This window comes from Cynocephalus volans, chromosome 12, assembly GCF_027409185.1.
Source record: "Cynocephalus volans isolate mCynVol1 chromosome 12, mCynVol1.pri, whole genome shotgun sequence".
Taxonomy (NCBI): domain Eukaryota; kingdom Metazoa; phylum Chordata; class Mammalia; order Dermoptera; family Cynocephalidae; genus Cynocephalus; species Cynocephalus volans.
In genome coordinates, this window is record NC_084471.1 from 78,468,383 (window position 1) to 78,482,920 (window position 14,538).

The window sequence follows — 14,538 nt, forward strand, 5'->3', positions numbered from 1 at the left end:
CAACGTAATCTGCAGCTGGGCAGGCTTCAAGGGAGATCCATTTTAGAATCACAATCTGTTGCCAAGTTGAACTTGGCTCCCTCCAAGGGCTGAGAAAAACTGTTTAACTCTCTCATGCATTTTTTTTCATTTCACACGTCTTCTCAGATGTAACCTGACCACAGGTATACAAATGCCCTAATACGAAACAGAACCATTTTGAGCAGTTTAGTGTTCTGTGACCCAGAAGCTGAATTTCCAAGGGATGCTCAGGCGCCACCATGTTCACTACACCAGCTGGGTTAAAAAGTCAGCTCGTTTCATTTCAGCAAGAGGAAACTGTCACAGTACCAGCTCCTTCTCATCTTGGAAGCTGTTCTCTTCAGAAGCCATGTGAATAGGCTTACCACCAGGGGGCGCAGTACTATAGTCGTCACGGAAAAAGGCGCGCTCTCACCTGAAGCTTTTCTAAGGTCTGAAGATTAAAGAGTTCATTGCGCCAGAGCTAAAGGCTCTCTCTGTTTAACTGATCCCTGGGATTGATGGTAGAGCCTTGCTTTAAAGCCACACAACAATTTAAACAGTTAAACCCTCTGAGCTCATTAATTCATTTTTCCTTGTTGCTGAAAAGCAAAATGCAGCATTATGGAGATAATCATGACTGATAATCCAAATGAAAGCAATCTTGACAAATTTTAATGTAACTTTATTGAAGCAAAGAGGACAAAATATTTTTCTCTAAAAGGAAAAAGTTCTAGACTGCATGAAAAATAGGCCCCACGCTAAGAAATCTTTTGCTCAAAAAAAGGGAAGCACTGGAACTGTAGGAATAGAATCCTGCGATGCTTTACCTGGTGTCCTCAGACCGAAGAACGAAAGCAGATCAGAGGGACAAAGTCATCTTTCTCTACTGAAATGGAACTGTATGAAATAATTTACAAAATATTTAAATCAAAGGGGAAAAAATCCAAACAAACCGACACTGGCAATTTAAAAAAATGGTTGCAATTAATGTCATCCTTTGTTTCAAGCAAATGAAGCAGTTAAAATAGCGCTTCTATGGGGAGGGTAACAGTTGGGATATCTGGGGGGAGAAGATATCCCTCCTCGTGGTTCGCATGTTGAGGGAGGGATGAGGAGATTGCCTACCGAATCACGCATCAGATTCTTGGATTTTCTATCAGTGGGAATTACTTGGTTATACAAGAGTGGAATGTAAATATGTGAATTTTCTTTTACGCATCAGAGATCCATGAAAGGAGGTTTGGGATTCACCTGGGGAGATGTGTAATCTTTCTCTTCAAAGAATCAAGACGGACCACGCCTGTAAAATAAGCACAAATTGAGGAGGGACTGACAGTGGGAGAGACAACTCGTTATAGAAATGGGACTACACGGTCCCGAATGGCTCCAGAACAAACTCATTTAATGCCAGGGAAACAGACCACACTAGGTAATGTCACAATACTATAAAAGGAAGGGTACTTGCTGTGTGCGCCATACCAGGATATTTTTCCCAGGCTCTTTCCTGCTCTGGCAATCCCCAGGGTGTGAGAAGGCAAGTCTGGCTGGTTTAGGGGCTCTCTTCTTACTCTCCCAAACCGTACAAATATTGTAGGTGGCTTTCCCAGTCTCGAAGCCAGATATCTGGCATCCCCACGTTGGCCTGCTCCCCAGATGCAGCCCGGAAGCCAGTGTTAATTCTGTAAAAGTGCCAGAGCCCTAAATGAAAGGGCCTAGGTCAGAGGTCGCACCCCACCGGCAGCGTGGGGTGTAAGGGGCCAGGGCGCGCTGAGCCTGGACCCGCCCATGGAGGGGGCGGGGCGTCTCTGCGACCCCGCCCCGCCAGCCCGGGGCTGCACGTGACCCGCGGCCCCGCCTCCCGCCCGCTCCGCAGCGCCAGCTCGGCAGGCGCTGGGCGTGAGTCTGGAGTGAGACCCGCTACGCTTCAACTCCACAGCGCCGGAGCGCGGCGGGCAACAACTTTCTCCCCGGAGCGGCGGGGGCGGCGGCTGCCCTGGCAGCCGGAGAGGGAACCGGGAGGAGGAAGGCGGCGGCGGCTGCTCCCGCCGGCTCGGGCTGTCCAGCCCGCCGAGACCGCCGGCCCGCGGAGCCTCGTCCCCCCGGGCAGCCCCGGGCCCCTACCTTATGTCCCGCAAGGCGAGCGAGAATGTGGAGTACACGCTGCGGAGCCTGAGCAGCCTCATGGGCGAGCGGCGCAGGAAGCAGCAGGAGCCGGACGCGGCGAGCGCGGCCGGGGAGCGCAGCCTCTTGGCGGCCGCCGAGTCGAGCGCCAGCCTGCAGAGCGCGGGCGCGGGCGGCGGTGGCGGCGTCGGGGACCTGGAGCGCGCGGCGCGGCGGCAGTTCCAGCAGGACGAGACCCCCGCCTTCGTGTACGTGGTGGCCGTCTTCTCCGCGCTGGGCGGCTTCCTGTTCGGCTATGACACCGGGGTGGTGTCGGGGGCCATGCTGCTGCTCAAGCGGCAGCTCAGCCTGGACGCGCTGTGGCAGGAGCTGCTGGTGTCCAGCACGGTGGGAGCGGCCGCCGTCTCGGCGCTGGCCGGCGGGGCCCTCAACGGCGTCTTTGGCCGCCGCGCCGCCATCCTCCTGGCCAGTTCCCTCTTCACTGCAGGCTCCGCGGTGCTGGCCGCGGCAAACAACAAGGAGACGCTGCTCGTCGGCCGCCTGGTCGTGGGGCTCGGCATCGGTGAGTTCAAGGCGTCCCGCCCTTGACCCAGGACCCTTTTGCTCCTCTGGGGGTCCCTGTCGGGTCTCGCCGGGTCCCGAGAATCCTCCACTTTTCTTGCTTCCGGAGCCCAGCTGTTTGTCAGTCCCGCTTCTAGGGCTCCCCCGGGGGGGTGGGTTCGCCCCCCGAGCCCACGTGGAATCTTCCATCGCCCACCGACCAGTCAGTCCGCGTGGTGGTTGCTCCCCTCAGCACTTCCAGATGTGCCGCTGATCACCAGCTTTTCCCTTGATCCAGCCTAACCTGATGCCTCTCCTTGAGCTTCCGAGGGTCTCTACTTTCTTGCACTCCTCCTCTTTATTTCTCCACTGCCACCCTCTGTCGTTTTCTTTTTAACCCGGCACCCAGTCATAAAGTCACAGTAAGATCATTTTTAGTTAAGTGATTCTGGACTATAAAACTGTTTTTTTGCTACCTCTCCCCTTTTTCCTTTCTCTAGTCGTTTGTCTTTAGATGGAGTATTTTCTCTCCTTTCTGTGCTTTTTCTCTTTTTAAGTGATCCACTGCTAAGAGTCATGTTTTTGAGCTTTTTGTATTGCCTTTCAACTTCCGTCCTTTTCCCAAATGAATTTCTTGCTCCTCTGTTTTTCTGACTTTTTCCTTGGAATCCATATTCACCCATTCTCCCCCTCCTTTTTTTTTTTTTTTTTTTTTTGCTTCTCCTGCATTCCAGTTGGGCACCAAATTATCTATTAAAGGCCATGTTCACTTCCTAAATTTATTTAGGAACTACTCCAACTGTGGATAAATGCCCAGCAAGATAGATGTTTGCAATTTACTGTAAGAAAGAAAAAGGGGGGCAGGGAGTAAGGTTCCCCTGGCATTGATTTTTTTCAGCCTGGTTGCTGAACAGGGGAAGTACAGTTGGCAAGTTTGTGGCAGAGGAAGCTGTTTGGAATGTGCTTGGTATTATTAGAACGTACTTTTGTGGGCAAGTGGTGGGTTGTGACTTAAATCCCACTAGTAGTTTTTCTAAGACACACTGCTGATGCTTTTTTAATGTTTCATTTCGTAATTCAGTTTTTTGTTTCCCTTAGGGTGCTGTGAAGTATTTCTTCCCTGTGGCTGGGCTTGATGAAAGCACTTTAAACCTGGGGCTGCTGCTGATTTGTACATTCGCCACTTGTTTGATGTTTTTTTACCCTTTTACCTTGATGGCTCAAGGGGGAAGCCGACTTCATTTATTCAACTCCTCTTGTAGGGACCATGAGCCTAAAACCCAGCTCACTGCACTTTGTATCCAAATTCTGTCTACTGACCTTTTGTTTTTTATGCTGTTAATTAGTGAAACAGGACAAGGCTGTCAGTACAATTTCAGCACATATAGTCCAAAATGACAAAAAAGTTCAGCTGAAATTAAACCTCTTTGTATGGAAACAACCTGTGCCGTCAGGACCCTTCATTAGATAATCTCCCTTTAAAGTCAAATGACTGGACCAGGATTCTTAGCATCCTCAGCATTGTCTGCTTGTGACACCCAGACCTTTTTGTTTTTTTCTAACATAAATGACATACTTTTAGGTAGCAAGATTTGTTCAGTAAACCCGAATCTTTATTTGTGATATCAAAATTGAATAATGTTTGGAGGAATCTCGAAATAAAGCTTCCTAGTGTTCAGCTGTGGCAAACATGGGATAAAAATCTGGGTATTATGTCACTCTTTTATCTGATGGGAAAATTGAGCCCCTGTTGTGTGTAGGGTCCCCTTCCTTCCAGACGTTGTGAGAACAGTGAGGAGAGGTTATACTCCAGTAAGGGTGGCAAGATGGGACTGAAGCAAGGTAGAACTTGCTAAGCTCCATAAGAGAATTCAGAGAGGGTATGGTTATCCCCAGCAGAGGGAAGCCAGAAGCTCTTACTGATGGAAATGACATGTTGACACATGAGGACCAGTTTAACAGTAGGAATGAAGAGAGGACCTCAGCAAGGGAATGGATAAAGAAGGAAAGCCTAGGGCATGTTTGGGGAACAAGGTGGATACAACGAAGGATAAAGCAGGAGACTAGATAGGAAATGTTGGTGTGCAAGAACCGTGGGGGCCTTTCCCTCTTATAGCCTCTTACTGTGGTCTCTGGCCTGGTTGGCTGAACAATGAGGCTCAGTTTGGAAATGGTCCTGATTCAGTCCAGGTGTGGCCTATCTCACTTCTGGAATACACCCCTCACAGAATAAAAACCCTAATGCAAAGTTTTGTAAAAGCCCTCTTCATTACAAAATGAATCTTCTAAGGTCACAACAGGCTTTGAGATAGGCACATTAAGAAACAAAATTAAAAAACAAACAAACAAAAAAACCTTTGTATTAGGATCTGTGCAAAAAGCATGTAGTTGTACATGTAAAATCCTTAAGGCTCACAAAGAGAAGTCAAGAATTATTTTTAGCTACAAGGAAATGGGTCCCCAGGATGAGCATTTTTGAGGGACACAATCTGGGTTAATTTCATACTGTCATTTTTTAAGTAGTTAAATTTTATATGTGGTCAGGGTTTTGTTGTTTTCGTCCTTTTGATACTTAGTAAGTGTTGATGAATAACAAAATGTGGCTTGTACCTTTTTCAGACAAGTTTGCTGTGGTAACTTCTTTCCTCCACAAATTTATCTGTGGTAAATATAAGGCCCATGGGGACAGGGATTTTGGTTAATTTTGTTCACTGGCAATTAGGATGTATTCTTGGCCCACAGGAGACACTTATTGAATAAATGAATGAATGGTGAGCAGAAACATTAAAAGAAATTCTATTGCAGGTAAGGTACCACTTTAAGATAGGATTGTTCTTTTAAAAACATAAATAGTCCATTATCAAAATGTTTGAAAAGGCCACATAAGGGTTTTAGTTGTCATAGTTTAATGAAGTCATTCATTTATCCATTCAACAAATGCTAACTAAGCTTCCTTCTGTCAGATTTGGGGTAGGCGGTAATTAAATAGATAAAAATCCCACCTAGGGATGTTCATTCTATAATGGAGCAGAAAGACACATAAGCAATTACACAGTACAATGGAGTTTTCTCTAAAGTGTCAGAGGAAACACGGAAGAGTGGGCAATTGATTCATTTGGGAAGAGTAAATAGAACACAGGATTAAGGAAGGTTTTACAGAAATGGGTATTTAAACTGGGGTTTGAAGAGTGAGTAGGAGTTCAGCACATAATGTAAATGATGTAGACAGAGCTGGGTCATGCTTATTTCTTGCTTTACTATGTGCTAGGCACAGTGGTAGTACTTTACATATGTTATCTCATTTAATCTTCCTAATCCTGTGAAACATCCCCATTTGGTGGATGTGGAAACCGTTAACACCAGCTAAACGACAGTGTCACTGATAGAAAGTCAGGATTTAAAAAGCAAAAGAGTTTTTTGCTCTTTCTGTTACCATACTGGGCATTGAAGGTGCAGTTAACAGCAGGTGTAAAGGCACAGAAAAATCAAAGCAGTGTTTGAAGCATAGGTGAGTGAGGGGTGGTGATGGGGTGGTCATGAGCCTGGGATGTTTTTTGGGGGGTTAGGCTGAATAGGGTCTATGAGGCTATGCTTACGCAGGGCAGTCATTGGAGGTTTTTAACTGTAAATAATATAATCAGATAAAACATCCCTTGACTTTGATTTAAAAAATTTTTTTTTCTTTTCCCATTCTGCTTTTAAACTCTTTTACCTTCTTCCTCAAACCTTTTTGCCTCTTTGAAATTTCTAGTGTTAGAAATCCTTTGCTGAGATAGTTATTACAGGATGGATAAAGCATTGCATGTGGCCGTGAATTTCTGACAGGAAGAGTCAGTGTGCCCTTCAACAGAAACCTTTGAAAAAGATAGATACCAAGCACGAGATTGTAGTTGTTAATCTGTGTTAATTGAATCACATAGTAAAAGATGGAAGGATAAAAAATCAGGAGTATTCATATTTGGTTTGGCTTGAGAGTTCAGTTTTCTTTATTAGTTACAACAAAATTAGTTTATTGAGTGCCTCTTGTAAATAGGGCATTATTTTAGGTTTTGTGTCACTAGAGGATCCTTTGGTTCCTCTTGTTTACTTAGTTCCTATACTTGACCTGAATCCCAAGACCAGACTTTCTCCGTTGTCCCTGCCTACTTATCATGACCACCTGAAATTTTTAAACATAAGATTCAAATTTCAAATAGGGCACAAATTTTTGATCCCAGAAATCATTGTATTCTAATGGGGTAATCTCATTTTGTATGTACTTTTTTTCATGATCCAATTTTGGAGGTATTTGTTTAGCAGTATAGTACCGGTAGTCAAGGTTTTAAAGTTTGGTTAGTCACGGTGGGATAGAAGGAATGTGAGTTTGCTCAGGTTTTCTTTATTTTATTTTCTGTGACCTTATATCTCTCATGCATAACACAAAAAATAGTATAAAAAGGGCACATTACAAGAACACAGTACTGTTTTCACTATTAGCATATAAGTATACAATCAGCCAAAAAGCATACAAATTAGCCCTTCCTCTTTGCTGTGGCATTTACTCTACTGTTCATTATAAGTGGTGGTTTACTGTCTGTGTAGGTAATATCAGGAAGTCTCTAAATTATGATATTCAACAATGTTCAAAACCTTTACAGAGCATTGACATATCAATTTATTCATCACTGGATTTGTTGAATTAGTCTTAGATTTACATCAGTTTCTCCTCTGATACACTCTGTTTCAATACTCTCTCTACTGGAACACAATTTCTAGCTGCATATTATAGCTTGTAATTGCTATATTATGGCCTGTTGAGTAATATTTTTAGAAATACCACACTTTTTTCAAACATCCCTTTGAAGTCTTATTTCTTAATATAAAGCAAATGTAACATCTTGTTTGATCAAAACATCATGCTTTATTGAAATTAATGTCAATAAAGAATTTTATTTAAGACAAGCCTGGTTAGCCAGAAGCAGTCAGATTTTCAAATAGTTAATAAGCTAATGTAAATTACTTGGGGGGGGGTGTCAAATTTGTTTTTCTACATTTTTCCCTCTAAATTCTTTCTGTTTGTTTTTAAAGCAGGTTTCTCTATTGGGTTTATGCTCCCTACTGGTGTGAAACTGACATGTGAAATAATGCTACCTTTGACTTTTTCTATTTTCTTGTTTTATTCACTTTAACAGTTTCGTTCTCTTCCTCCCCTTTTCTGTCTGGTGGTATAGGGATTGACATTGCAGGGCGAGAGTGAGGATTATTACCTAATTATGTTTGCCTAGTAGTGTTGCAACACCCTCTTCAAGTGAGTTGTCAGTAAGATGACATAAGGCTGTTAACATGAGTTATATGAAGTCGTTCATGCGGCTTCTATAGAAAACATTGCTCTTTTTCATTCGCCCATATTTCCCTTTTCTTTATTGTAAGCTCAAAGTAAGAACACAAAATTAACTGATTTCATACTAATGTCTTTAGTTTGAAACCTCTAACGATGCAGATAGAACCTGCTACTAGAACTCAAATAGCAAGCAATCTTTGCCATGTTTACCCAAAAGCACGAGTCTGATTTTCTTTTCCTTTCTCTGATTTAACTTGATTCCTTTGTATGTCCTTTCTGTCTACAAATTTTTTCATTTGCTTACCTTTCTTTTTCCTTTGACTATCAGAATCAATAAATAGTTGGAACACCTTTGTTCTAACAGTAGCTGTTGCTAATAGCAAAATTTCTTTTGTCAGGAGGAAAATATCTGTACTCACTAGAAAATCCTTAAACTTTTTCCACATTTAAAACTTAATTTCCTTGAATTTATGTAGAGAGAAAAAAAGTTTTATAGGTATTTCTAAACTCAAGTTGGGAGTATTACACGCTTTCTATTTAGGCTTTTTATTAAATATTAGCACCACTGTTTGAAATGGTATGATCTGCAGTATGTGTCAAAAGCCACATGGCAGGAGCCTTGTTTCACAGCAAGTGTGACAGTAGGTTGCCACTGAGTGGTGGCACAGGTATTGTTCTTTATCTGACTTCAGCATCTTCCTGTCCTGCGCTGGGAGGAGTCTAGGCAGTCACTCTTTGTGGCAGAATGTGAATTAGCAATCATTTTAGCTGCCCACGACCTGGAAATATTACCTAAGATTTGTGGAGTGGGTCCTCTTCTAAACATTTTGCATATGTCAATTCACATAGTAACCCATAGTAATACTATTATCTTAATTTATTTTAAGATAAGGATGTTTAGGCAGAAGGAAAGGTAACTTTCTCTGGTCACAAAACTACTGGGTGGAGCCAGAGTCTACACCCAAGAAATCTGCTTCAGTCTGTCTGTGTGACACTCTGTGACACTTCTCCCTGAAACTGGCACACTTATTCTTTACCATGCTATGTCACATGAACATTACATGTTTGTGTTAGCATAATTTTTTTTATTGTGGTAAACATAATATTAAATTTACCATCTTAACCGTTTTCAAGTATACAATTCAGTAGTGTTAAGTTTATTTACATTGTTGCACAGCAGATCTCTAGAACTTTTTCTTCTTGCAAAATTGAAATTTTGCCTATTAAACATTAATTCCCCCTCCTCCAACCTTTCTACTTTCCATTTCTATGATTTTGACTACTTTAGGGACTTCATATAAGATGCTTGTTTTTTTCTTTTGAAAGTGGCCATCCTAATGGATGTGAGTTTTGATTTACAGTTCTGTTATGATTAGTGATGTTGATCATCTTTTCATATGCTTTTTTTGGCCATTTGTATATATTCTTTGGAAAATTGCCTATTCAAGTCCCTTACCTATTTTTTTTCATCAGGTTTTTGTTAAGTTTGTAGAAATTTCTTATATATTCTAAATATTAACTCCCTTATCAGATACATTATTTGCAAATATTTTCTCCCATTCCATAGGTTGCCTTTTCACTCTGTTGATTATTTCCTTTGATGTGCAGACACTTTTAAGTTTGATGTAGTCCCATTTGTCTCTTTTTGTTTTTGTTGCCTGTGCTTTTGGTGTCATATCTAAAAAATCACTGCCAAATACAATGTCTTGAGGCTTTTCCCTTTTATTTTCTTCTAGGAGTTTAGAGTTTTTGGTCTTACATTTTGGTCTTTAATCTGTTTTTGAGTTAATTTTTGTATATAGTGTAAGTTAAGGGTCCATCTTCATTCTTTTGCATGTGGATATCCAGTTTTCCCACCATTTGTAGAAGAGGCTATCCTTTCCCCTGAACATTACTTTTAAAATGTGAGTACTTCAAAAAGTTTGTGGAAAAATGGAATTAAAAGATAATATAAATTTTTGAAGACTCCTCATACAGACTTGTAAGTGTTCTGAGTTTTCCAAGAACACTTCCATGACATGTATCAAGGAGTGACAAGGAGGAAAGCAAAACTGGCTGGACCGTTTCTTTCCCTTGCTATGGATGCCTGTAATCAGGGCTGTTGTGTTACACTGCTGCAGGGGGGTCCATTCACACTGTATTTGCCCTAGAGGGGGTGCAGTCAAAAGGAACACAGTGAATACGGGGCCCCCAGGAGTTGGACAACACAAAAGTCCTGCCTCTGATGCAGCAACTAAAATGTAAAAAGTGCTTTTTTTTGTCTTTTCCCTTTAAGTTCATAGTATTCTCTCTGTTTGGAATGTGCTTTTCTGTACTACTTGTTAACCATTTTAGCATTAAAATCTAACAATAATTTCATTTCTCTTGTTGTAAAACAGTGTTAGGGTGATGATGGATGTGGCTACACCTAATAATGAGCTAACATTTAGTGATAGCCAGGTGTTCTTACGTGCATTAACTCATTTCATTTCCAAAGCAACCCTATTTTCTAAGTGCTGTTATAACACTCATTTTAGAGACTTGAAAACTGAGGCACAGAGTGGTCATTTGACAAAGGTTACACAGCTTGTTTGTGAATGTTTAACATTGATGCTTTACTTTGCCGAATATCAAAATCATTTAATCCTCACAATTCCTCTACAAGGCAGGTGTTATCCCTGTTCCCTGTACCTCCTGTCTCATAGCTATTTACTGAGTGATGGTGATTCTGGGTGCTAGAGAGACAAAGATAAAAATCGTCCCTGTTCTTAAAAGACTTAAGTCTGTGGGGAAGACAGATGTGAGAGCACAGTCACATGTTGCTAAGTATCTATAGGATGTTTGCTCCTCATTCCCAGTCCAGCTTTATCATGAAATCTTTCTCAGTGGCGTCTGCTAAATGTCAGCACTTTCTCAGAACCACATGCATGACATTTGACTACTTTATTCCTTGTGACGGATCTTTTTTTGAGCGTGGCTCACATCTCACCAGTAGACCAGAAACTCTTGGGGGTTAGGTAATTAGCTATTAATTGTATTTGTATTCTCCCACTGCACTTAGTACCATACTTTTTACATATTAAGCTTTTACATGTGTAGCAAACCAAGGAATGCATAAAAGTGATACCTAACAGAATCTTGCTATAATTGAATACTAGAAACATAGTGATTAAGCTTGAGGCCTCTGACTCCACACTGCTTGGGCTCACACCATGGCCAGCTGCGTACTAGCCAGGTGACTGTGTCAAATTACTTAATCTCTTGTGCTTCAGTTTCCTCACCGGTAGAATGGGGATAACACCTGCCTTGTAGGAGAATTATGAGGATTAAATGATTTGATATTTGCAAAGTGCTTTCACTGTGCCTGGCAAAGTAAAGCATCAATGTTTGTTAAACATTTACATACAAGCTGTGTAACCTTTGTCAAATGACCACTCTGTGCCTCAGTTTCCAAGTCTCTAAAATGAGTGTTATAACAGCACTTAGGAAATAGGGTTGCTTTGGAAATGAAATGAGCTAATGCATGTAAGAACACCAGGCTATCACTAAATGTTAACTCTTGTTTTTAGGTGTAGCCACTTCCACCATCACTCTAATACCTTTTTACAACAAGAGAAATGAGGTTATTATTAGATTTTAATGTTAACATAATGGGTGGAAAAAACACAAATTCAGTGACTCCCACTATACTCTCTCAACACACTTCCGACAAAGATGTGTGGGGATTTCTCCCCACCAGCAAGCAAGCAAGCAAGCAAGCAAGCAAGCAAGCAGTTCTGCCTCGAGCATCAGGTGGTATCCTCCAATTCAGTTCCAACACTATCTACTTAAAGACAGCATCAGAATCCACAGATTGAGGGCTCAGTCCCTAAGACTGCCCCCCGCTTCTGATGCCAGTCACAAGCCCCAGATTGCTTTACCTGTACTTCTGACTGACTGGGTATAAATTGGTGTCCTCCTTGGGTTCAATTAATTTACTATAGCGGCTCACAGAACTCAGGGATACACTTAACGTTTGCATGTTTATTTTAAAGATATTACAAAAGTTATAGATGGAAGAGATTCATAGGGTGAGGTGTGGGGGATGGCTGCGCAGAGCTTCCATGCCCTCCCTGGGTGTGCCACCCTTCAAGAACCTCCTTGTGTTCAGCTCTCTGGAAGCTCTCTGAACCTTGTCCTTTTGGGTTGTTATGAAAGTTTCATTGGGTAGGCATGATTGAAGCAGGACAACTGTGTAGAAATGTAATTGTACAAAAGGGTATGATCTAATACAAATAGATGGAGTAGGGAAACCCAGCAAGGCCCTTTGGTTCAGATGCTTCTTGGCCTTTCTGTGCAGCATTCCTTCCTCTCAGGTATGGGGCAAGACCCCTCCTGAAGTGGCGGTCTTACCACCTGCAATCAGGCAGGGTAGGTCAGAAAATTTTCTCTATGGCCAGCTCAAAGGCAGAAAGGCAGGGGAAAATTATAGAGTTCTGCCTCATATAATATATATCATAACAACCATACCTAGTAACCAATGTGTAAAAATTCCATACCATAAATTGGACAAACTTGGAAGACAGAATAATTTAAAAGTGGGACAGTACTGTCTTTCTAGTGTTCAGCTTATATAAGATTTACTTCCAGCAAAATAGGTGAAGTTTTGAAATGGGTCTTAAAGAAGGTTATAAACATAGGTGGACTGAGAGCAGTGTACTTTCCTGGTGAGGGAAGTGGGAATTGATCCATGTAAAGCATTGAGGTGAGCAGTTTTTCTTGATGTGGAGGGGTTGAATAAGAAAGTGAAAATGTGAATCTTTGTTAGGGTATAATCTTGGCCAGTAGTAAGGGACCAGTTGGGACTGTGATATTAGATTTGTCTTAGACTGTAATTATTTTATTTGCCAATTTAGGGACAGAATATTTCAGTTCCCGGTGGAAAAGATATCTGTGTTTCAAGAGGCAAAGAATGAATAATTTTAATAAAAAACTTGAAAGTGATAGCTTTGGAATACAAAGAATTGTAATAATGGAAGCTTTCACATGAAGCTCCATTATCATATTTATATATGACTTCAGGTCAGGAACTCATTCCTTGCAACATAGAGAGAAAATTGGAAACTAAAGTTGCATGCATCATGGTATTCAAGGACTAAACATTTGCCATTTAATATTTGATTAGCAACTACTCGTAATTTTGAAACAAATATATAGTGACTGAAAATGAGTTGCAAACACATGTAACTGTGGGTTAAAATATTCTTGAAATCTAGGCATCATTATAAATTAATATTAAGGTTGCATCAGATACAGTTATAGCCATGTTTACCTAATTTTAATATGTACTATAGAGTCATAAGAAAAATGGCCTCTAGATGTCTTTATCCACTCTTTTTGGGTGGTCAGGTATATTCAGTGTAATGTGACCATCTATGATTTTGTAGGTAAGATAGCATGGGTGTCTGAACTATCTCAGAGGTCGTTCAAGGCCCACAGGCCTCCAGCCCACCAGGCAGTGAAATTGATGAGGCTGGAAAACATGCAAGAACACACACAAAACCAAAACTGTTCGTGTCCTTTGTCATGCTTGAGAATAAGTTTTTTGGCATTCTTATAAAATCTTTTATTATATTCACTCCTACCCTATGTCAGGGAAATATTTAGGATTTTTAAGAGTTTACTATTTGTCTTCCACTTGTCTATCCTTTTTTAATGGTTTCTGATGTTAAAATTCGTTCATTATGTTTTTGTCAAACACTGCAAAGAATATAGAGTTCTAATAGTATGTAATTTTTTCCTGGAATAGATTCTTTATATATTGCTTACTTAAAGGCAGCTAAATGGAGATACTGCAAAAAGTCAAGTTATGGTAGACTCTAAAACAAAGCCCATTTTTAATGCTATGTGTGTATGTGTTTTAGGTGTATTCACTCATTAACCTGGAAGGTTAGCATTTTCCTTAGTTTAAGAATGAATTAAAGGAAGTGTAGAAAGGTTAGTTCAATTAGCACTATCAGTGACCGTGCTGAGATTAAGCCCAGGTTTCTGATCAAGGACCAGTGTGTGCTCCACCTCTCCATTATATGATAAATCCAGTTCTTGATTGTGAAAGCTAAATACAGTCACGGTGATAATATTTCCTACATTAGTATATATGAGGGGTCTTCAAATAGTTTATGGAAAGATTCATATTCTTCTGTTTTTTCCATAAACTGTTTGAAGTGATTTGTATAGTTAATGCACTAATAATTAAAATCTCAAAAAAATACTATCTAGAATTTAACAAAATGATTGTTGGAGGAACAGTAATGAGAGGAACTATAGGTAGAAAGTAATTACTACAAATAAATTATATATGACATATATATTATATGTGGTATAAATATATATTACTAAAACCTGGAAAGGATGAATGGAACAAAATAAAAATTCCAGTGATACATCCAACTATTTGTGAGAGTTTCATGCTGAGCAAATCATATTAAGACAAGAGGGAAAAAAAATTAAGTAATTAAGAAAGAAATAATATGAATAAAAATAATGTAAATGAAATTTAGCTCTTATAGTCTCATTAGTATCATATTGGTTTAAGA

At 40.7% G+C, this 14,538-nt stretch overlaps 1 protein-coding gene across 1 annotated transcript in view; it reads left to right on the forward strand.

The window, feature by feature from the left end:
• Positions 1-1,910: 1,910 nt before the first annotated feature.
• Positions 1,911-14,538, forward strand: part of SLC2A13 (solute carrier family 2 member 13) — a 317,237-nt gene continuing 304,609 nt past the window's right edge. The window contains exon 1 of the mRNA XM_063076095.1: positions 1,911-2,686. Within this exon, the coding sequence (XP_062932165.1) occupies positions 2,128-2,686 (559 nt within the window). The 5' untranslated portion in view covers positions 1,911-2,127. The remainder of the gene's footprint in view (positions 2,687-14,538) is intronic.